This window comes from Salmo trutta, chromosome 37 (assembly GCF_901001165.1).
Source record: "Salmo trutta chromosome 37, fSalTru1.1, whole genome shotgun sequence".
Classification (NCBI taxonomy): Eukaryota; Metazoa; Chordata; class Actinopteri; order Salmoniformes; family Salmonidae; genus Salmo; species Salmo trutta.
The window spans coordinates 31,141,340-31,165,876 of NC_042993.1; the positions used below are offsets into that span (position 1 = coordinate 31,141,340).

The 24,537-nt window shown below is 43.1% G+C and overlaps 1 protein-coding gene across 2 annotated transcripts in view; it reads right to left on the minus strand.

The window, feature by feature from the left end:
• Positions 1 to 24,537, minus strand: part of LOC115177335 (R-spondin-2) — a 76,703-nt gene that overhangs the window by 39,728 nt on the left and 12,438 nt on the right. The window contains exons 1-2 of one of the 2 annotated variants that reach the window (XM_029738026.1): positions 10,990 to 11,055; positions 1,207 to 1,395 (exon numbers count right to left, since the gene is read on the minus strand). In XM_029738026.1, the coding sequence (XP_029593886.1) occupies positions 1,207 to 1,288 (82 nt within the window). In that variant the 5' untranslated portion in view covers positions 1,289 to 1,395; positions 10,990 to 11,055. Of the gene's footprint in view, positions 1 to 1,206; positions 1,396 to 10,989; positions 11,056 to 24,537 lie in introns of those variants that run through there. The other variant, XM_029738025.1, reaches the window with a different exon arrangement.

The following is a 24,537-nucleotide window of genomic DNA, read 5'->3' on the forward strand; positions in this document are numbered from 1 at the left end:
AAACACTCAGCCAACGCCTCGGGCTCTCTATAAACCTATAAAGCCGGCCTCTCTCAAGCCAGACTCCATGTTAAAATAAGGTTATGAGATGGGGGCGCAGCCTGGTCCAATAGGAGTGGAGAGGGACACATTTAATTAATTTGATATTGTATTATTATTATTTATTTTTAGCTGAGAGCCATTGTTGGGTTTTAGTTCTTCCCCTTTCAGTTTTTAATATAGACAACATAATTCAAAAGATCTGTGTCTAAAGGTGTCTGTTTTAGGTTGTCATGAGACCAAAACAATCCTGACATCGAATACAGCTGACTACACACAGAAAACACGTTGAACACGAGTACATAAATCCCACAAAAAAGATATACATTTATACTATTGACATGGATGAATAGAAATATCTAATATGATTGATGTTTTTTCCTTACATCATCTGCGAGTGCCTTAACCTATTCCACTCGCTTTAATCTGCACATGGCAGCGTTCCGTTTGTGCAAAGTCTACAAACTATTGGTAAGCGTTGCTAATCTTCCAGTGTTTTACTTGCTATATTGTATTTACTTCGCCACCATGGCCTTTTTTGCCTTTACCTCCCTTATCTCACCTCATTTGCTCACATTGTATATAGACTTATTTTTCTACTGTATTATTGACTGTATGTTTGTTTTACTCTATGTGTAACTCTGTGTTGTTGTATGTGTCGAACTGCTTTGCTTTATCTTGGCCAGGTCGCAGTTGTAAATGAGAACTTGTTCTCAACTTGCCTACCTGGTTAAATAAAGGTGAAATATTTTTCTTTTAAATTAAACAAAGCACCAAGATATGCCTAGAACTTGAATAACAGCCCATTTAAGTACGCCTGAATAGCCTTCGTTCTGAAGCCCATCCACAACACCCTTTAACAAGCCTCTAAATGTTCACCAAGTGGGACTGTTGGTTGAGAAGCCGGATTAATCAGACATCTACAGCCTCAGATCCCACATCCAGGCCTATACTGGTCGCCCCTGGAGGAAAGGCCCTTCTTAATAAAATCTCGGCACTAACATCCACCTATGCTATTGGTTCAGCCGTGTGAAGCATGTGCGTCTCCCTCTTCCCTGCATAAGGAGCATGTGACGAGACAATAAATCATGTGACGAGAGGAGAGAGGAGATAGAAAAGAGAGATCAGGGGATGGAGGGATGGAGGGACGAAGGAGGGAGGCCTTACGGGAGCAGGTGTTGATCTCCGGAGCTCGAATGCCATAGTATCCCGTCGGACATGCGTGGAGACACTCGCCGTACTGCCTCATCCTCTCCCTCCGCAGGAACAAGAAGAGCTTGGGCTGGCAGTTCACGCAGCCATTGTCCTTGGAGCACACCGAGCAGCCCTTGCAGATGGGGTACACGCCATAGCTAGCTGCAGGAGAGAGGCGAGAGACGAGAGGGCACAAACAGAAAGTGTGATTAGTTTCAACTACATCCAATCAAGCAATCAATCAATCAGTCGATCAAATGAACTTATAAAATCTTTTTACATCAGCAGTGGTCACAAGTGCCTCGGTTTAGATCCCAAAAAGAAGGGAGAAGCACAGCGGCAAGGGAAAACCCCCTGGAACAATGCTTGAGTTTGAGAGTGTGGAATACAGGCACCGTCAGTATGAATGATAACTGCCTTTGATAGTATATTCCACTGTAACTACTGTAACTAACATGTGATAGTGCAGCTGAGTTCACTGGGCCTAACAATAACATGTTCCTGTCACGGTGGTAAGACAAAACTGCGGACGGCCTCAGAGCTGAGGACAAAGGTACACTTGAGGCAACAGAGGAAAAAGTCAGCAGTTGAAAAGTCCATCACACAGTATAAGCCAAACAATAGTAACAGATATGTAACAAAGATATTTTCAAATTTGTAGGAAATCTGTCTAATTCAGCAATTTGTCATTCATGCAAACTTTGGTTGCCCTCTGCAACTTTGAATACTGATTGGTTTTGAATGTGAATATTGCATTAATTCTGGTCAGAACTGGCCCTCCTGAGCGCTGTGTTGATGCTGTGTTGAGACAGCCGATGAACGCCCCAAACCACATTGACTCTGGGCCCGGATCAAGTTGCCGGCGGAGGACAAAGGAGCCAGTAACAGCCAGTCCATTCCACAATAAGCGTCTCTTAATATAAACTCCTTAGCGATCCTGTTTACAAGAAAATGTCCTTGGGCGAACACAATAGCTGCAAACGAGAGACACTGCTATCGATCGGAGCCAAGTTTTAAATATCACAGGCAGATATAGGGTAACAGCTTCCACCGAATAGGCAACTTACCACAGTTCTTAATAAAAAAATCATAGAGAAGTCAACTGACTGAACAGAGCATGTTTCTCCATTGGCCATGAATTCCCATATTACATTTCTCCAACCCGTTTAAAGACAACAATAAATTGCTAAGTGGAACTATAACAGCAGTTTGTAATCATGTGAGAAGCAGTAGCAAGGAGATGTCAGTGTTTGACATGGAGTTCACTCTTCCCCACAGTGTTGAAGACTGAAGCAGAGTACCCTGGATTTACGGAGGAGAAGACCCGCCTGGCAGACTACACGCAAACACACAAAGTCTGTGTTGGGGAGTGATGAGATTGAGCGAGAGCGGAGACACTGAGATTTAGTGTTAATCAGAGTGTGTCTGTGATCGTCTCCAGGGATTAAGTTCAGCCCAACACCTCGTCGATCACGTTCAGATTAGCACCCACTGTAATCCGTGGCCTATTCATCACTGATTGCTCATCTCCTTACTGCACGACTGCTCACTCAGCAACGAGCAGAGACCTCAATACGTCAGACAGATAACACATTTCAAGATATTTCCGAACTGTGAGAAGATCGGATTCATTGCAGCCACGTACTGTAACATCCAAATCTAAACAGACCGTCCTCTTTTTCTTCTTTCGCTTCAGGACGTCAAACCCAACCTGCTACTGTCTACTCTGACAGAGAAATTATACGGGGAGTTGATGTCATTTTCAAAGATAACGACGTAACAAAGTAATGATATTCTTGGACAATATACAGCGAGCTCCAAAAGTCTTGGGACAGTGACAATTTTGCTGTTTATTTGACTCTGTACTTTAACACTTTGGATTTGAAATAACACAATGACTATGAGGTTAAAGTGCAGACTATCAGCTTTAATTTGAAGGTATTCATCCATATTAGGTGAACCGTTTAGAAATTACAGCACTTTTTGTACATAGTCCCCCCATTTTAGGGGACCAAAAGTATTGGGATAAATTCACTTATATGTGTATTAAAGTAGTCAAAAATACAATACATTACTTACCATTAATTTCTATTGGCCACAAAATAATCTGAAACACAACCAAAAAAGAAAGAAAATGCATCCAACAAGTTTGTAGAGTCACAAGCTTGCTGTAATCATTGCGTGCTAGAAATATGGAACCAAATACAAAACTTTTGACCTACTTTAACACATATAAGTGAATTTGTCCCAATACTTTTGGTCACCTAAAATGGGGGGGTACTACGTGCAAAAAGTGCTGCAATTTCTAAACGGACCCGATATGGATGAAAAATATCCTTAAATTAAAGTTGACAGTCTGGACTTTAACCTCATAGTCATTGTATCATTTCAAATCCAAAGTGCTGGAGTACAGAGACAAAAAATATATACAATTGAAGTCAGAAGTTTACATACACTTAGGTTGGAGTCATTAAAACTCGTTTTTCAACCACTCCACAAATTTCTTGTTAATAAACTATAGTTTTGGCAAGTCGGTTAGTACTTTGTGCATGACACAAGTCCTTTTTCCAACAATTGTTTACAGACAGATTATTTCACTTATAATTCACTGTATCACAATTCCAGTGGGTCAGAAGTTTACATACACTAAGTTGACTGTGCCTTTAAACAGTTTGGAAAATTCCAGAAAATGATGTCATGGCTTTAGAAGCTTCTGATAGGCTAATTGACATAATTTGAGTCAATTGGAGGTGTACCTGTGGATGTATTTCAAGGCCTACCTTGAAACTCAGTGCCTCTTTGCTTGACATCATTGGAAAATCAAAAGAAATCAGGCAAGACCTCAGAAAAAAATTGTAGACCTCCACAAGTCTGGTTCATCCTTGGGAGCAATTTCCAAATGCCTGAAGGTACCACGTTCATCTGTTCAAACAATAGTACGCAAGTATAAACACCATGGAACTACGCAGCCCTCACACCGCTCAGGAAGGAGACGCATTCTGTCTCCTAGAGATTAATGTACTTTGGTGCGAAAAGTGCAAATCAATCCCAGAACAACAGCAAAGGACCTTGTGAAGATGCTGGAGGAAACAGGTACAAAAGTATCCACAGTAAAACGAGTTCTATATCGAAAGGCCGCTCAGCAAGGAAGAAGCCACTGCTCCAAAACCTCCATAAAAAAGCCAGAGTACGTTTTGCAGCTGCACATGGGGACAAAGATTGTACTTTTTGGAGAAATGTCCTCTGGTCTGATGAAACAAAAATAGAACTGTTTGGCCATAATGACCATCGTTATGTTTGGAGGAAAAAGGGAAGGAAGGAAAATTATGTGGATATATTGAAGCAACATCTCAAGACATCAGTCAGGAAGTTAAAGCCTGCTCGCAAATGGGTCTTCCAAATGGACAATGACCCCCAAGCATACTTCCAAAGGTGTGCAGAATGGCTTAAGGACAACAAAGTCAAGGTATTGGAGTGGCCATCACAAAGCCCTGACCTCAATCCTATAGAAAATTTGTGGGCAGAACTGAAAAAGCGTGTGCGAGCAAGGAGGCCAAAATTCACCCACCTTATTGTGGGAAGCTTGTGGAAGGCTACCCAAAACGTTTGACCCAAGTTAAACAATTTAAAGGCAATGCTACCAAATACTAATTGAGTGTATGTAAACTTCTGACCCACTGGGAATGTGAGGAAAGAAATAAAGGCTGAAATAAATCATTCTCTATACTATTGTTCTGACATTTCACATTCTTAAAATAAAGCAGTGATCCTAACTGACCTAAGACAAGGAATTTTTACAAGGATTCAAATGTCAGGAATAGTGAAAAACTGAGTAAATGTATTTGCCTAAGGTGTATGTAAACGTCCGACTTCAACTGTATGTGTCACTGTCCCAATACTTTTGAAGCTCACTGTATATCTGGCTTCATGCTGTCAATCTCTCTATATGGAGAGAAAATAAACGGGAGTATTTGTCTTTCTCATCGCCTCACACAGCCATACATTAATGTAGAATATACACTCTGGGCATGTTTACATTGACCTGACATCCACTGTAAATTGGCCAAATGTACTCCCCTTTCCAAACCCCCATCCACACATGATTGCTAACACACAACGTTGAGAGCAGGGGAAACCGGGCATGGAATGAAGATGGAAATTGTGAGAAGTTAGCGAGTTCTTTTCCCACACATTAGGAGAGAAGGGGTTCTGGGTTCTAACAGCTTCGAAGGCAGGTCACTACTATCGCAAAGTATGTCCCTTTCTTTCGTCATCTGAGCGGGTTAGTTACTCACTTGATCTGACCAGCGGCGCCTCTGGCTCACCTCTTTTTAGTGGTTGAATGCCTACTGCCTTCTATTAGCAGCCATTTAACTGTGTGTTCATTATGCCTGATCACCTCAGCCCACTGGTCAATCAATCAGCGAGAACGTTGTCAGTGAATCGCTTCATCACATCTCTGGCTCACACTCCATGCCTTTCCTCTTTGATCCTGTTGAAAAAAATGTTTTGCTCGTTGCTAATCTTGCAACACATGCTGATTAAGGATAACAACAACCATGCATGCACTGTTTGGACCCGATGCAGATCCCACATCCTACAGTTAGAAATGGAAAGAAGGAAGGAAACACTCTACAGGCGAGTGAGAATTCTTTTTGGTAACTGTTCTTTGGATACCTCGTTGGATCAGGTCGAAGTCTGGAGCGCATTCGAAGCACAGCCCACAGGTATGTCAGAGGGAAGGCAATGATTAAGTCTATCCGTCTGTCTGTCTGTCTGTCTGTCTGTCTGTCTGTCCGTCTGTCCGTCTGCCCCTGTCCAACTCAACTAGACCTACTGGAACGGTGTCAAGCACATTCAAACATCAACATTGCCAGCTGGTTTCAGTCATTCATCAATTCTCAGACACATCGATGTGAACCAAACATGAAACAAGCTCAAAAAAAGGAAAACAGTTTTGCTTTCTAAGGACGACAAGGTGTCCAAACGAGTTCTCTCCAATTCCATGCCTACATAAGACCTGGATATTTAGCAGGAGCATACGTTCAAGATACAAACCTCTCGCAATATTCGTGCAGAAAACCAACAATATCCTTGAAAAATCCCAATAAACAAAGTTTCGAAAATCAACAGTTTGGGGGTTTTCTAGAGGAATATAGCATCCGCCACCACCACCAGTCCAGTGCATTGTAGAGAGAGACACAGTGCCAATGGGGAGATAGATCCAATGGCGAAGCGATCAGATAGATATCAAAAGAGAAGCCTCTACTCCCTTAGCTCGCATGCTACAGGGCCTCCAACCGAAACAGTGAAAGCCATTGGGCTCTGATGTGTAAACAGCATCTATAGCCATGTTTTCAAGTCACACTAGAGAGGTGACGATCAAAGTGCATCGGTCTGGAGGAATTTCGGGCTCTCTGAAAATTACAGCATCGTAACCTAATTTGGCAACGCATGTGAGCTTTTAAACACACAGCGATGGTATGTTGCGTGAACTTGCAACGCACATCGTACATAAATAGTTTTTCCGAACAGCAGATAGATTTGAAACCAACCAATCAACTATGCAAACCGTATTTTGACATGTTCACATGCTGGACTTTTTCAAGGCGTCTGTAGTAGCTCAGGTCTTTTCTTTCATGTCATCTTTCATCGCCAGAACATAGGCCTAGCCGAAATGTTCATCGTGAGATTTTGGATGCCTAGGAACAGCCTGTTTTTTTGTAACTGTGGAGAGAGAGAATGCATGCAGTGAACACACCATTACAAATGCCACTCCCTCTCCATGATCAGCCAACATAGTTTACAGTTTCAACCACAGAATAAATAGGACTTAAAACAAAACATCTCTGCAGTCCTCACTTCTGATTGTTATCTAATGATCCCTCTGTGCCTCAAGTATTGTATTTACAAAAACCAGGGCCCCTTTGAACATCACTGGAGAAGACACCACCACGATGGTTCCTTAGCACAGCAAGCTAACCAAGCAGACAAGACAAATATTACAAATAATTTGGAGTGTGACGGTTGTATAGTGAAATGGGACTGACATATAGCTGCTAGTTAATATTGGTCTTCTACTGGCACCACATACAGTAGATAATGTGAGAAACCCCTCCCCTGCCACAGACATCTAACTGTTTGCGGTAGTGGGTTTGAGGGTTCTCCTTGTATGTGCCTGTGCGAGATATGCAGGGAGCAATTTTACATATATCTGAAGTCCACCACTCTATTGGCAGACACAATTCTACTACACTAAGTTTCTCAACTGAACCAATACGTGCTGTGTTTTTGTGTTGCTGGGAAGTCCTGATTAGTTTCTACGAATCAACTGCCTGGGTTGAGTAATAATCATTCTTCATCTGACTCTCTCTTTGGGCTTCAATGAGACTCCATTTTACAAGCAGTTCTGGTAGATCAAACTGTGCAATTTGATCTATGAATGAGAACAATATCTACGACATCCAACAATGATTTCAGGCTCCAGACTATGAAATCAAATCTAATTTAAACTGAGAGGCAACATGTTCCTCCAACAGAGTTCCAGTTGCACTGCCCAGTTTGGAGAGAGATATTCCAGTTCATTCAGGTGAACAAAGTTTTGGTCCTCCATTCATGCAAAACACAGGCCCATAATGTGAGTTATGACAACATGTTTGGAGGGTAGCGGTTTCATTCAGCAGGGCAGCGGTGCTGTTGTTGGGAGGTTTGTTTTGAACGCAGCTCAGGAGCAATTAGGCCCACTGTGAGATCCAGCAGGAACACAGTCTGTCTCAGGTACGTTTAACGACTCTGAAACAAGCGTAATGGGCATCACCGGCAGTTGCCAAAGCCCCACATGCAGGCAGGGGAGTTAGCCGGGCCTGGTCTGAGCCAACCACCTCCTGCCTCTCACGCATCTACCGCTCCCCATGACATCATCAACCACACTGACTCATTATAACTTTCTGCAACTTATGAACCATAAAAAGGCAAATTGCAGATCCGTTTTTTGGTGTTTCTTTTATGTGAAAACTTTGATTGTTCCCTGTAGGAATCACACACACTGACTCACCCCTCGATCCATCCAGTGCCCGGGATGGAAATGTAAAAAGGAGCATCCCGCCCACATTAATAAGGCTCATTTACTGTTGATCCCATTTGTTGAAGTTGTGTGAGGCAGGGATAGATGGGATGTCATGAGAGGGTAGAGGAAGAGGGTTGCTGGGGCCAGGGTCCATTCTCTCTCATCATTGGGCTTTCCCTAAGTGAGTAAGTAAAGCTGCTACGCATCAAAACCCACTCAGGGTCTGATTAATGACTAATGTTTCTCTGTAGAGGGTGAAAACTCTTACTCGAACTGTTGTGACTGGGAAACTTGTGCTAATGACACAGTACAGGGGATTCAGGGTCAAACGCACCAAACACAACACAAGAGGTTATATCCTTATACATCTCCTTAGCTACTCAGAAGGGCCCTGGTATGTCAATCGAATAACTCTAGGATAGCTATATCCCTAGTAGCTAACCAGAGTTTTGGAAGAGTTCTACTCAAAATTAATGTATGGATCCATTCATATTGGATGCAAACGGCGAGGGAGGACACAGTGCAGGGAAACCTCAGGCCTCATATGTCACAAAGCCGCAGCCTGGTTAGGAGGTTCACTCTTCTTATGTGGTGAGAAGAACATTCCCCAACAGAACTATATATGTGGACTGTTCTTCATAGCATCTAGGCGATTATTGTATTATTTTTTTTATACCCGCAATGATAGTATAAGCTTACTGTTATTCAGTCAAAAAGTGAGAGAGAGAAGCCGTATCCCTCTCATTTCAGTGGGTCTGGATGTGCTACCCCTGGGCGAGAGACGTGCGGGACACCATCACAACCACCAACAGGCTGGCCTCGTATCGAACTTGGAGACACGACCGCTCGCTGTATCCCTCTTCAAACCACGTAACCCTTGAGGCTTACGCTGTAGCAGCGAGAGGCTGAACAGCCAATTCTACACTGTAAAACTCTCAGACTGTCCACCCAACGTTAACCAGCCCCCGGAACGGCTACACATTGTTCTAGCTTGTTAAAGTCGGTACATGGAAAAGGACATCAAATCACCCACATTTTAAGCATATGACTTTATTTGTCACGGTTCTGGAAATCACACTTCGCTCAAAATTAGGGGGAAAATATGAAGGGTGGGGGGGAACACCAGCCATATGCGCTGAAGGCATATTTCTGTTCCAATTTAGTAGAAAATATGTTGGACTCGGCTCCGACTCCTTTCCAGCTGGAAACAGTCAGGATTTAGGATCTATGTTTTTTTCCTGAGTTTACTTTAACAGATCGTACTGTATGCACATGTTTATAATTTAGGACAATTCTGCTGCTTATAATGATTTTGCAGCATGTGTCTGAGCAAACACATTTGTTTTCAGACGTATTATTATAGCCAAAGTGTTCCTGTGACACAGACCCACCAGGCAAGGCAAGACAAGGCAGGCAGGCAAGCAGGCGCGGAGAGATTTGATCACATCACTTGAAAGGAGCTAGAGATCTCCAAAGCAATGGGGAAAACAGGCAGCTATATGAGTAGGAACCTGCAGCTTATAATAGGGAATAGGGTAGGCATAAAGAGCTGTGGCACAGCCTGTACCTAGCACATGTTCTCATTTCTATGCAGAGAAAAATGACCCAGACAGAATCACTGACTCAATGTCAGGTCGATACACATCCTTGGCAGGCCACATTAAATTGGCTTGTGGGGCAGATTTGGCCTGCAGGCCACAAGTTGAAGACTCCTGGTCTACAGTAGGCCTCAGCACAGCTTATTTCTGGCTTTGGCCTCCCTCACTCAATCAATCAATCAATTACTCAAACAAACCATGACTCATTCATATACTCTCCTCTCTCTGAAGCCACTCCCTTGACCAAGTCCAATCAGTCGTTAAAAGCCTTTTTAGAATTCAAACTGTGTCACAGCACAACTGTCAAGATTTGATTCACATACTCTTCATAAAAAGGCCCTTGGTCTTCCTTAACGAAAAGCACATTTTACTCAAGGCCTGACTATTATTCAATTCTATACTTTCATTTGTTTTAACTATTGTATACAGGCAAGTCATTTAACAACAGATTGTTATTTGCGATGACGACCTGTCGAGAGGCGAGCACGGCAGAGATGTAGTAAAAACGGACTGCTCCGTTACACAGGCAGATGGTTCCTCAGATTGAAAAGAGCTCCTCGGCGGTTTCTACGTGGCTACGTGAAGACGCGTTCCGAGGCCTCTCGGGTTGACACTTATGTTTGAACCGTTTACCCATCAAAACGAGAACACACTTTGCACACCTTCTGGCCCTAGCAACATTTGGGTGGCATTGTTGGATACGTCTGCGACCAGGAAAATGAGACGAAACGGTAAACAAGGAGACATGATGAAAACTAGCGACACGATGTTACGGAGACGCTTGTCACCATCCGCGCAGAAATGTCTAGACTACGCTCTGATTTCATGACCCAGCTCTGTTCCTCTGTGTCAAGTCTATGAGCTGGAACTATGACAAATAACTATCGCGACACAAACCCCAAAAATAAAGGACATGGAAACGTTGTTGACCGACATCAATGAGCGGCTTACCGAATTGGAGACCAAAAACGACGAGCTTACCTCCGAGAACGCGACACTAAAGGTTAGTCTAGATGAACAGGGAAACCATTCCCAGAGAAAGAACATACGTGTGGTCGGAATCCCAGAAGGGACGGAAGGGCGCAATCTTACCGAGTTCATGGCCTCTTTCCTGCAAGGCGTCCTCGGCAGAGAGACGTTTGACAGAAGAACCACAGCCCGGTTGCCCGACCAGAGCGATGCTGGTCCGCCTACATTACCTCCAGACCAAAGATTTAAAAAATCTTCGGACCTCCCGCGAAAAAGGACAATGGCAAGCGGATCCATATCTTCACAGATTACTCGGCAGATCTGGCAAGACGCAAAGCTGCATACAAAGACGCGAAAGCCCACCTTCACAAGGCAGGAGTCAGATTTGGTCTGAAACACCCGGCTAAATTGAGGATTATTTTCCAGGGGGCTAGCCACACATTTGACGACCCCCAGTCTGTGCTCACCTTCTACTGGGACAATATCCACTCAACAGCGGCACAGAACCCAGATCCGTGAAGGCTGCTAGTTATGTTATTAGGGTGCACACATGGTCAGTTTATGGACGTGAACGTGAGTAACTTTTATTTGGGCAGTCCATGCACCGCATATAGATGGCTGACTACCTCGGGATGGAACAGTCTACCATGGTTTATAAAGTAATCGCTAATAAGCTTTTCATTTATAGAACTGAGGTTCTTATTAATTTAATAAGCCGAAGCCCTATGACGTTCCTGTTAATTTGCTCCTTTAGTTGGGCCTCAAGGTAGGCGAAGGGGTGTAATTACCAGGCTATTTAATTCAGGCCCGCAATTTGTATTTTTTTTATTTAATATATAGGCTAGGCTACATGGTGTGTGTGTTCGGGCACGTGCATGTGAATACAATAGCGTTAACGCTTAGGACAATTTAAAAGACTAGGCTATTCATTTTTCATCCACATGTCCATAGATCGATGTCAATTCCCCTTTACTCAACATAGGACATGGTGAAACACTTAGTGGGTTTTTTAGTAATGTGACAGAAAGCAGGGTGGGTACTGTTTTTGGGGTCTGTCGTTTCATTTGGGGACTCGGCAGTGAGGGTTTTCTAAATTGTATTTTTATGTTTTGTTTTAGTTTAGGGTTACGCAAATGTTTTATTAATTGTTTTGTTTTTGTGATGCACTACTCAGTCTGGTTGAAGTTATTCTTTAATACTACTGTAACATAAACAGTTAATTTAAACCAGTCTCCTGGAATGTTCAGGGCAGTGAGCATGTGGTCAAGAGGAAGAAAAATTCTTACATTCTTAAAAAAGGAAAGGGTTTCAATTGCTATGCTACAGGAGACCCATTTATCTTCAACAGAACATGCTAAGCTGAAGTGGGACTGGGTGGGCCAGGTGTACTTTTCTTCTTTAGTTCAAACCAAAAAATGTCCCATTTTATATTTGAGCACCAAGATACAGACCATGAAGGACAATTTATTTTGATTCCAGGTAATATACTTGGTCAACATATTACTATACTAAACGTATATGGCCCGAACACAGACTCCCCCAAATGTAAACTCAGCAAAAAAAGGAATGTCCTCTCACTGTCAACTGCGTTTATTTTCAGCAAACTTAACATGTGCAAATATTTGTATCAACATAACAAGATTCAACAACTGAGACATAAACGGAAGAAGTTCCACACACATGTGACTAACAGAAATGGAATAATGTGTCCCTGAACAAAGGGGGGGGGTCAAAATCAAAAGTAACAGTCAGTATCTGGTGTGGCCACCAGCTGCATTAAGTACTGCAGTGCAGCTCCTCTTCATGGACTGCACCAGATTTGCCAGTTCTTGCTATGAGATGTTACCCCACTCTTCCACCAAGGCACCTGCAAGTTCCCAGACATTTCTGGGGGGAATGGCCCTAGCCCTCACCCTTCGATCCAACAGGTCCCAGACGTGCGATCTGGGCTCTTCGCTGGCCATGGCAGAACACTGACATTCCTGTCTTGCAGGAAATCATGCACAGAACGAGCAGTATGGCTGGAGGCATTGACATGCTGGAGGGTCATGTCAGGATGAGCCTGCGGGATGGGTACCACATGAGGGAGGAGGATGTCTTCCCTGTAACGCACAGCATTGAGATTGCCTGCAATGAAAACAAGCTCAGTCCGATGATGCTGTGACACACCGCCCCAGACCATGACGGACCCTCCACCTCCAAGTCGATCCCGCTCCAGAGTACAGGCCTTGGTGTAACGCTCATTCCTTTGACGATAAACGCGAATCTGACCATCACCCCTGGTGAGACAAAACCGCGAGTCGTCAGTGAAGAGCACTTTTTGCCAGTCCTGTCTGGTCCAGCGACGGTGGGTTTGTGCCTATAGGCGACGTTGTTGCCGGTGATGTCTGGTAAGGACCTGCCTTACAACAGGCCTACAAGCCCTCAGTCCAGCCTCTCTCAGCCTATTGCGGACAGTCTGAGTACTGATGGAGGGATTGTGCGTTCCTGGTGCAACTCGGGCAGTGGTTGTTGCCATCCTGTACCTGTCCCGCAGGTGTGATGTTCTGATGTACCGATCCTGTGCAGTTGTTGTTACACGTGGTCTGCCACTGCGAGGACGATCAGCTGTCTGTCCTGTCTCCCTGTAGCGCTGTCTTAGGCATCTCACAGTACGGACATTGTAATGTATTGCCCTGGCCACATCTGCAGATGAGCAGGGACCCTGGGCATCTTTCTTTTGGTGTTTTCAGAATTAGTAGAAAGGCCTCTTTAGTGTCCTAAGTTTTCATAACTGTGACCTTAATTGCCTACCGTCTGTAAGCTGTTAGTGTCTTAACAACCGTTCCACAGGTGCATGTTCATTAATTGTTTATGGTTCATTGAACAAGCATGGGAAACAGTGTTTAAACCCTTTTACAATGAAGATCTGTGAAGTTATTTGGATTTTTACAAATTATCTTTGAAAGACAGGGTCCTGAAAAAGGGCCTTCTTTTTTTGCTGACTTTATGTTGGACATATTTTTATTATTTAATCAACACTGCAAGGGACTTGGGTTTATTTCAGGAGATTTTAATTGTACTTTGGGTAAATTGGATAAATCATCAACTGCTCCAGTCTGGAATCATAGAGCCTCAAATGCTCTCAGAAGCGTTTGGGATTCATCTGGTTTAGTAGATGTATGGAGAGAGCTAAATCCTAATGTCACAGACTATATTTTTACTCGAGACCCCATAACACATATTCTAGATTTGACTCTTTTTTTATGCCCTCTACTTACATGCATGTTGTCCAGTCATGTGCTATTGGTTCTATAGTAAGTTCTGATCATGCCCCAGTGTATATAGATATTGAAATTGGCAAAACAATTCCCAAAACTAGATATTGGAGAATTAATACGTCTCTGCTTAACAATGAAGAATTCTGCTCTGGGATAAAAGATAAATTATCACATTACTGGCTAAACAATCTACTCTCTCCTGTCTCAGCTGCAACTATCTGGGATGCTGCTAAAGCAACCATAAGGGGTTATATCATTTCCCAAGCCTCTCTGATCAAGAAGCTTAGAATGGAAAACAGGGAAAAATTGGAGGCTGAAGCAAAGCATTTAGAATTTTTTCATAAACAACAACCAACCCAGGCAAACTGGAATTCACTAGCTTGTGCTAAGGCCAAACTCAATTTAGATCATACAAAGCATGTAAGCATTTTCACCAAGCAAAAATATTATGAGTTCAGTAACCGTCCAAGCCGTCTACTTGCACACCAACTTAACAAAGAACAGAATGAAAGATCGATTAAGTCTAGAAGGATGGCAGATGGCTCCACTTCTTATGATCCATTGCTTGTCTATAATACGTTTTGCGGCTTCTATAAATCTCTTTATACTTCACAATGTACAAGATCGAACGACAAAATTACTAAATATCTGAATAAGATCATCTTGCCCATTATATCAGATGAGCAAAGAAATAGACTAAATGCGCCCCATTATTCCTGAAGAGGTTTGAGAAACTATATATATATATATATATATATATATATATATATATATATATATATATAACAAACTTTAAAAAATGTATTTAACTAGGCAAGTCAGTTAAGAACAAATTCTTATTTACAATGACGGCCTACAGGGGAACAGCGGGTTAACTGCCTTGTCACACCCTGATCTGATTCACCTGTCTTGTGTTTGTCTCTACCCCCCCCACCAGCTGTCTCCCATTTCTCCCCATTATCTCCTGCGTTTTCTGTTTGTCTGTTGCCAGTTCGTCTTGTCCTGTCAAGTCCTACCAGCGTGTTTTTGAGTTTCTATAGTTGCTGTTTTCTAGTCCTCCTGGTTTTGACCATTCTGCCCTGAGCTTGCCTGCCGTTCTGTACCTTTCTGACCTCTGCCTGACCTGACCCTGAGCCTGCCCGCCGTTCTGTACCTTTCTGACACTGCCATGGATTACTGACCTCTGCCTGCCCTGACCCTGAGCCTGCCCACCGTTCTGTACCTTACTGACACTGCCCTGGATTACTGAACTCTGCCTGCCCTTGACCTGTCGTTTGCATACCCCCTGTTTTGTAAATAAACATCTGTGATTTGTACTGTCTGGGTCTTATCCTGAGTCCTGATAGGCTGAGGCAATAAGGTCTAGTAATAACATCAAGGGCATCTCTATGGGTGACGAAGAGCACAGAATTTCATTATTTGCTGATGATGTGCTTTTGTACATGTCTAAACCAGAGACCTCTGTCACTGCAGTAATGGACATCATATCTGAATATGGTAACCTGTCAGGGTACAAAATGAACGTGGATAAATCCATGGCTTTACCTTTTGTGTATCCCCTCTACAATCAACATAGAAACGATATCTCCACAATCACCCGACCTCAACCCAATTGAGATGGTTTGGGATGAATTGGACCACAGAGTGAAGGAAAAGCAACCAACAAGTTCTCAGCATATGTGGGAACTCCTTCAAGATTGTTTTAAAAGCATTCCAGGTGAAGCTGGTTGAGAGAAGCCAAGAGTGTGCAAAGGGTGGCTACATTGAAGAATCTCAAATGTAATGTCTTCACTATTATTCTACAATGTAGAAAATAGTGAAAATAAAGAAAAACCCTTGAATGAGTAGGTGTGTCCAAACTTTTGACTGGTACTGTATATCTGGAACAATAAGAAACCTAGAACCAAATTTACCAAACAAATTAAGCCTAAGGATTTAGGAGGAGTCTCTGACAAATCTGCAATTATAATACCGGTCTGCTCAGATCAAGCGCATGATTAGTTGGTGCCTAGACAGATGCCACTCACTTTCGGTTGAGATGGAATCAATAGCATGTCATCCAAGAGCATTAGCTTCCTTACCATTTATTAATAGCCTTGAAAAGATCCCGGCCTTATCTGACAATTTTACACAACATAATACACTCTTAGCTTGGAAAGACGCAAGGAGGTACTTGCAGATTCCAGACCATATTTTCCCCCCAAAATAAGGAGTATTGGACTTCTGGACTGGAAGACGAAGGGTATTGCTGACCTTACACTTTTATTTACTCAGGACACTCTTAAATTGTTCCAACAGGTAAAAACTGAGTTTGACTTACCCGACAAAGATTTATTTTAAGTACCTACAACTTAGACACTTCATAGAGGGTCAGAAGAAAGTCGATAAACTATGTTTTCAAATGACTGAAGTTGAAAAACTATTTATGAATACTACTGTTCGGTGAGATTTAATCTCAAACATATATTCTATTTTATTGAACAGAAGTGCCTCATCCTATGATGTGTTGAGACATGTTTGGGAGAGAGACATTGGACATGCATTTGTGAGGAAGAATGGGCTTCTATCTGCGAAAGGCTCTACCCCAAATGCACCTCCGTAAGCATACAATAAGTACATTTCAAATGTTTTCATAGAACCTACTTTACACCTCTCCGCCTTCACTAAATTTTTCCCAATGCATCACATTTATGGTTCAAATGTAAACAGGATACTGGCACCTTCATGCACGTTTTTTGGTACTGTCTTATTGGAATGCTATTCATTTACAGATCCAGAAGATCTTAGGTAGACAATTTGCCTTTTCACTGAATTTATATTAGCTCTGCTTTGATGGTAACGTTGTGTTTGGCCCTGACTGAACGTCTGTTCATTGTTTGCTTAGCCAAAAAATTTATATTGTTATTATGGTCCACACCTGAAGTACCATCTGTGAGAATGTGGCTTTCTTAAGCTTCTGCTATTCCACCCCTAGAGAAACTTACCATTGATTTACATCAGACGTCTGATACATTTTGGAAAATCTGGTCTCCAAACCTCCCATAAATGACCCATGTTATAATTGTGATGTTTGTATCTCTTTTTTTTTCTCTCCGTTTTATGACTGCCTTTTTGTGTAATGTTTTGCCCTATCCTTATTCCTTTTATTGTACTTAGTCTGTATGGTGCGCTTTGTTTGGTTGTCTATGGAACCCTTAAAATAAAATAACATTCTAATCAAAAATATCCTCGATTCAATACAAAAAAATAACTCCTCACCTGGAAATGAGAACCCAGTCAGTCTATGACCATAATACCAAGGTTTCTCTCTCTCTCAATCTCTCTCTGAAATCCGGGTCCATATTATTGCATCAGGTTGTAGTGAAACGTAGCGCGTTTCAGGCACAATCTGGAAACACTCTGAGAACCTTTCACCCATCTGTCTAACTCAGTGAGGGGCTTCTCTTAGCTCTCGCCCTATGCATTCATTCCACATCTATATGAAGAATCCAGGTTGGTTCACATTCTTATTCATTTCTTTACGATGGATTCTGACTAAAGTCCCATGTACCCGGGTGACATCCGGCGTCTGGATTTTCTCACGTGAAAGAAACCTCATTATTTTGCTTTTATGAAAATTGAAAAGGTGACTGACCCAATGGTATGGTAGTATGTGTTGCGGTCTGTTCCCACGTTTCATCCAAGTTGTGGAAAACCAAATGAGAATAAGCTTGGCCATTAATAAATATATATATATATATATATATATATATATATATATATATATATACAATAAATATATTTTCTATTGTGCACATTAGCAGCTAAAAAAGCTGAATTGCAGCATACATAGGCCTACGTAAGTAAATAAAATAGAAAAATATGAGCTGTACTATAGCACCAGATGGACAAAGCAGGTGTAGATTGTCAGAAGGTCTTCGGGGGAAGGTTGAAGTGGCGAAGACGGTTCATCATGAAGAGCCTTCGGATCCCTTTGGTGGTAATGTCGGAGATGTGTGTTTCCCATTTTAGGTTGGCTTGGAATGTCACACCGAGCACTTTGGCACTGGACACCACCTCAAGTGTGTGGTCGGAGATGGATAATGGCAGAGGTGGGTCAGGATTATGGCTGAAACAGGTATTTTTGACTTTGCACTTTGTTGGGTTGAGCTTCATCTTGTTTTGTTCTGAACAGTTGGCTAGTTGGTTGAGATCTTGCTGTATGGTGGAAATGTCACATTCAAGGTACAATTTGCAAAATCCTACAGCTGTGGTCATTTCAATTAATTAATAATATACACCCATTGATTCTATAAGAATATTACTTATAAAGCCCCATGAACTTAGTACAATTGTCATACCCCAACATGCACTTGTTTTTACTCAATAGTTAACAATAGTCGTTGTAAACGCAAAACGTATTGCCTCAAAATACCTCTAGTATAATACCTCTAGCATAATAAAGAAAATGAATGAAGGATTGTGCTCTTAAAGAACTGGAAAGGACTGGAAAGACTCATAGCCCCATTTGAACTGAATTGCACAGGAAAAGCAGTGGGAACTTCCTTGACGTTCAGCTGACAAGTTGGTGTCATCTCCACATGAGGAAAGTAGAAACAACAGCAATCCTATTTAACGTCATTAATCACATTACCTAAACGTCCCATTAAAAAGCATGACTATTTTAATAGCATCATTTACTAATGCGATTAAACTCATTTCATGACTTGATGCATTTATAACCGTGTACACTTGTCCCTCTGTGGAACATCTCTCGAGCATGCTCTGTGATCTACTCCTACTATCTGAATGATCTCCCAGCTACTGACTGGCACGGCGCTGTTGTCTATACAGCATCTGCCTCTGGTTTTCATGTTGCTATGCTGTTTAGATGCCAGTATGGCCAATAGGTCTGTGCAGGTGCTACGGGGTTTACTACTCTCCAGTGAAGGATAACAGAAAGAGTTAATGGGTGACTCAACACAATGGATCTTATCACTCTCTGGCCATGCTCGAAGACACAAACATGTGGTTTATGTTTTTGCCCTGTGGTTTATATTTCTCTCTCTTTTCGCCCTTCTTTTTCGGGGGGAATTTTTTATATTTGGTATTTTCCACTCCCCGAATTCCTCTCAGTCTGCGAGAGTGAAATGTGTTTTCCTCTCTCTGAAAAGGGGTTGAAATAGAGAAGGGGTGGATGGAGGTGAAGTGGCTTAAATTAGCACACCTGTTGGTAATTTATCACACATAAACCTCACACCTAATTTTCACACCTGTACCGCAATGTGCTGCGAGTCCCAGTAATTTGAGTCCTGGGTTTCTCCGCAACGCCTGGCTCGGAATGAGAGGAGAGGGGACATGACAGCCTATGAAGAGTGGACATGCATGCTTGGCATTTTTGCACCACATGTAGCATGGAAGAGTCTGGCCTCTTCCATCCCCTCCCCACCGCTTCCTTTGCTCGTACTGCTTTTACTCTACCAGCTGTGGATACTTCAGGTTCTTCACATCTGAAGGAAAAGGTGGATGGATACCAAGCTTCTCCCTGCTGTGTAGCACGAAAATAAACAACCCTGAGGGCTCGGTTCTATTGGAGGCATGCCAAACAAACAAGCACACACACACACACACACACACACACACACACACACACACACACACACACACACGGCACTAAATAAAAAATGTAAATGTTTAATGGGTAGCACTGATGCTTCCAAACCTAAAAAATGTAGGAGATCAACATAAAACTTAGGAGCACCAGAAAAGCAGTTTTTTTTATTGATTGAGATAAAGCCTATATTGGGTCTATATGAATTATAGCTACTTCTGAGGCACAATGATGTGCCCTAGACACTAATAAAGACATTGTTTATTATAAAAAGCTAAAACCTTTATACAAATACCTGTAAGCCGAGATTTACTGCAGATTCTTTTTTTAACAGAACAGCTTCAATGCACCTCGGCATAGATTCTACAAGTGTCTGGAACTCTATTGGAGGGATGCGACGTCATTCTTCCATGACAAATTCCATAATTTGGTGTTTTGTTGATGGTGGTAGAAAACACTCCAGAATCTCCTATAAGTTTTCAATTTCATTTATACAAGTGTTTCCTTTATTTGGGCAGTTACCGTATATGATCAGACTGGTAATAGATCAGGTGTCGTATTACTCGTGAGGCACAGCTGAGTGAGCCTACATTTAAATAATTCGCTTTTTTTATTTTACTGGACTGATGTTGTCTGCATCTGATGGTCAGTTTCAGCAGAGGGAGGGAGCAGCAGAGGAAGGGAGCAGCAGAGGGTCCGCCTCTCACCATCCCTCCGCCGGGACTGACCGTGACCAAAAAGGGGACGCCCACTGGACACACACTGGTTGAATCAACGTTGTTTCAACGTAGTTTTTTTATGGTGGGTTTTGGAGCAGTGGCTTCTTCCTTGCTGAGCGGCCTTTCAGGTTATGTCGATGTAGGACTTGTTTTACTGTGGATATAGATACTTTTGTACCTGTTTCCTCCAGCATCTTCACAAGATCTTTTGCTGTTGTTCTTTTCGCACCAAAGTACGTTAATCTCTAGGAGACAGACTGCTTCTCCTTCCTGAGCAGTATAACGGCTGGTGTTTATACTTTCGTACTATTGTTTGTACAGATGAACGTGGTACCTTCAGGAGTTTGGAAATTGCTCCCAAGGATGAACCAGACTTGTGGAAGTCTACAATTCTTTTTCTGAGGTCTGGCTGATTTCTTTTGATTTTCCCATGGTGTCAAGCAAAGAGGCACTGAGTTTGAAGGTAGGCCTCTAAATACGTCCACAGGTACACCTCCAATTGACTCAAATGATGTCAATTAGCCTATCAGAACTATAGTTTGTTAACAAGAAATTTGTGGAGTGGTTGAAAAACAAGTTTTAATGGCGAAATGTTCACTTCCGTTTTACCGGTCAGGAAACGTATGGCTTCGTTCCCAGAACCACTGGTAAACCAAAAACCTCCAAGGAACCTAATGTACTAGCTGGGTCTCTAGTCATGGTTTTAAAACTTTTGAAATCTCATAGTATCAGCGCTCGAGGAAGCTGCAGACACGGTAATCTGAGCAAACCGATTAGCCAGCCGTAGGCCTATAGGTGCACTTGATTTGCTCTCCGGGCCCGAGGGGTATGGCACTTGGAGGCAGCGGTACAGCAAAGCCTAATCATAACAACAATTATTCAAAATATTTAGGAGCATATGCGACCAAAATGGTTGCACTTTAGAGCCCTGCACACACACTGTATACATAGTCACACTGACTATCACTATGGCCCTCCCTCTCTCCACTGGGTGAACATGAACCGTGCCACACAGTTCTACCTCATTAACCCTTTAACAAGATACAACCTCACACCCCTGCTCGGCCCTGCGGCCTGGAGGGAGATCTGAGGTGATCCACAGGGTCAAAAGTGGAGCGCTCCACAGGGGGGGGCCGATGGCTGAGACACGGTCTTACTTTCACACATGGTCCACGCCACAAAAAGACAACTTCAAAGCATCGTTCCCTGGCTCCAATATCTCCGATCCCACCGCCACCTTTCTCTTGAGAGTGAGAATTGCACTGCCGTGGGTTTTCAAACTTTAGTAATTAAGGACTGTTTCTTACCCTTTACAAATAGACTTCATGGTATGTTGCCTGTAAAAGAATATATACCCATTTTTTGAGCCCAATTCATACAGTCCCATTTTTACCATATTCTTGTTGCAATAAGCCTTTTATATCTCCGTGCACATGAATTTGAGTGGACATGGGCCAATGTGGATGGACTTCTGTTTTAATAAATCCATTATTCATTTGTTTTAGGCAGGTCCTAAGAAACATAAGACTAATCATTTTGTTTTCAAAATAATAGAATGTCATATTTTGAGTGTAATGACGTTCCTGGTCTGTGCAGGGGCGGTTCTGGGGGGGGGGGGGGGGGCAGTGCCCCTGTGACAACAATTTTGGACCCCCTTGTGGCCCCCCTAAATGTGGAGTATGAAATCATTTTTACATAACTAATTTTTGCTATCGTTCTTTTTTTACATCCGTTATTAGACAGTGGCAACGATGATGATTATGAACATGGTCTTTTGCCTGCAATGCAGTAAAGAAAACGATATGACAACAATAACGTCTAATGTAACTGGCCCCTCTAACAGTACAACTAGCCCCAGCTTGGCCCCCCCAGTTGAAATGGTCTAGAACCGCCACTGGGTCTGTGCAGCCTATATGCTACATGGCCTTGCCATGCCATGCACCTGAAATCAATAGTTATTGTGTTCATTAAACAGACAAGACACTTAGGCTACCCTGATCACAGTCAACATAGACGGAGATTCCGTGAAACAAAATCACATTGATTGATTAAGACGAGTCATAGGCTTTTTGGTCGGGAGTAGGCCAAGGCTACTAAGTGACGGCGAGTGAAGAGCAACATTATCCACTTGTTAAGCTACATAACATGCTGACAAATGTTCTGTTCACCCGTGCTAATACATGAGCCAACTAGACAAGATGACCATGAGCAGCACTCACCTCAACTTAGCTAACGTTTCTACAGCCTAATTGTAACCAATATTCAAATGTGGATTCAGTGAAGAAAATAAAATCTGACATTGATTGATTTATCATGACGAGTCCCCACTCTTGTCTCAATGAAGCGTGAAACGGTGCTGAAATAGTTGACCACGCGCGGGTAGGCTATTGCTTCAAATGTATCATAACTATTTGATGACTTTCATCCTGCGTTTCAGTAAGAAACAATTTGATGCCTTCAATTGCATTAGCTTACTTTATTACAATATTTTCGTAATTCAGTGATATTTACTGGAACAGTAATTCTTTATGGATACGCCAGTTGTGGTTAAGAAAACAGTGCATGCGGTGGGCTATGAGAAAAAAAAGATGGGTGAAGTGACATGCCTCGCAAAGTTTAGAACTGGCAGGAGAATGGTAGTAATGGGCGCGGCATCGCAACCATTAAGAGCTTAAGAGAGTAGTCCGTGTCAATGCCGCCTCAGCATTATGGCTACATTTCATACCGTAGGCAGAACTTTACTGCAATCATGACTAGGTCGGTTGACGGAAAATAAAAGTAGAGGCTTTATCGCTGGCAATACCCTTCATATATAAAGAAAATTTAGCAAATGTTGGCGGGATGTTAAAGTTGGCGAAAAAACGTACTGGTTTGAAAGGTGTATAAGTGTCACGTCTGCCCCCGCTCCCCCTCCCGGCGCTCGAAGGTGCCAGGCTCCCCAGCATTACGCACTCCTGCCACCATCATTACGCACACCTGTCTTTCCCTGTCACGTGCATCAGTGTATTATTGAACTCACATAGACTCAATCACCTGTTTATTACCTCCCCTATATTTGTCAGTTCCCCATCTCTGTTCCCTGCTGCTGCAATGATTGTCGAATCCCGGTGTTTTGCCCATGTGCTGATGCTGTGCCTGTCTTGTTTCATGTCTGTTCCTTATTAAATGTTGACTCCCCGTACCTGCTTCTCATCTCCGGCGTCGGTCCGTACAGAATGCAGCAGCCATCTAACGAAACATCGGGGAGTGCTGGCGTTCTGGTTGGTGGTGACGTCGTGTCCGGGGGCCGCCACTGATGGAACCGGGGGTGCCTAAGCCAGCTCGTCGGGCTTCCACGCACTAGCTGGCTCGAGAGGTTTTCTTGTCCCGGTTGGCTCGGTAGGCCCATCCCACGTCAGGCCTCAGCCGGATCGCCAGGGTTTTACGCCTCAGCCGGCTTGCCAGGCATCTACGCTTCAGCCGGTTCATCAGGCTCCCACGTACCAGCAGGATCATCAGGCTCCCACACCTCAGCCGGTTTGCCAGGCTCCCACGCCCCTACCGGTTCGTCGGGACTTTACGCCTAGCCGGTTTGTCCTGCGCCCGTGCCTCGGCCAGCCCATCAGGCTCGCCCAGGTGGGACACCGGGTGGTGCCCCTAGAGGGGGGTACTGTCACGCCTGCTCCACTCCCCCTCCCGGCGCTCGAAGGCGCCAGGCTCCCCAGCATTCCGCACTCTTGCCACCATCAGTACGCACACCTGCCTTTCCCCGTCACACGCATCAACGTATTATTGGACTCACCTGGACTCAATCACCTGTTTATTACATCCCCTGTATTTGTCAGTTCCCCATCTCTGTTCCCTGCTGCTGCATTGATTGTCAAATGTCGTGTTTTTCCTGTGTGCTGACGCTGTGCCTGTCTTGTTTCATGTCTGTTCCTTATTAAATGTTGACTCCCCGTACCTGCTTCTCACCTCCGGCATCAGTCCGTACAATAAGAGTCCTATTAGATAGCATTTCCCATAGAAGTAATGAAATTGGATGGCAAAGTACAGAAACATTTTTAAACACTCCACACCTCTAGGGGCAGTATGGTATGTGCAATAGGTGTTGACATTAGGA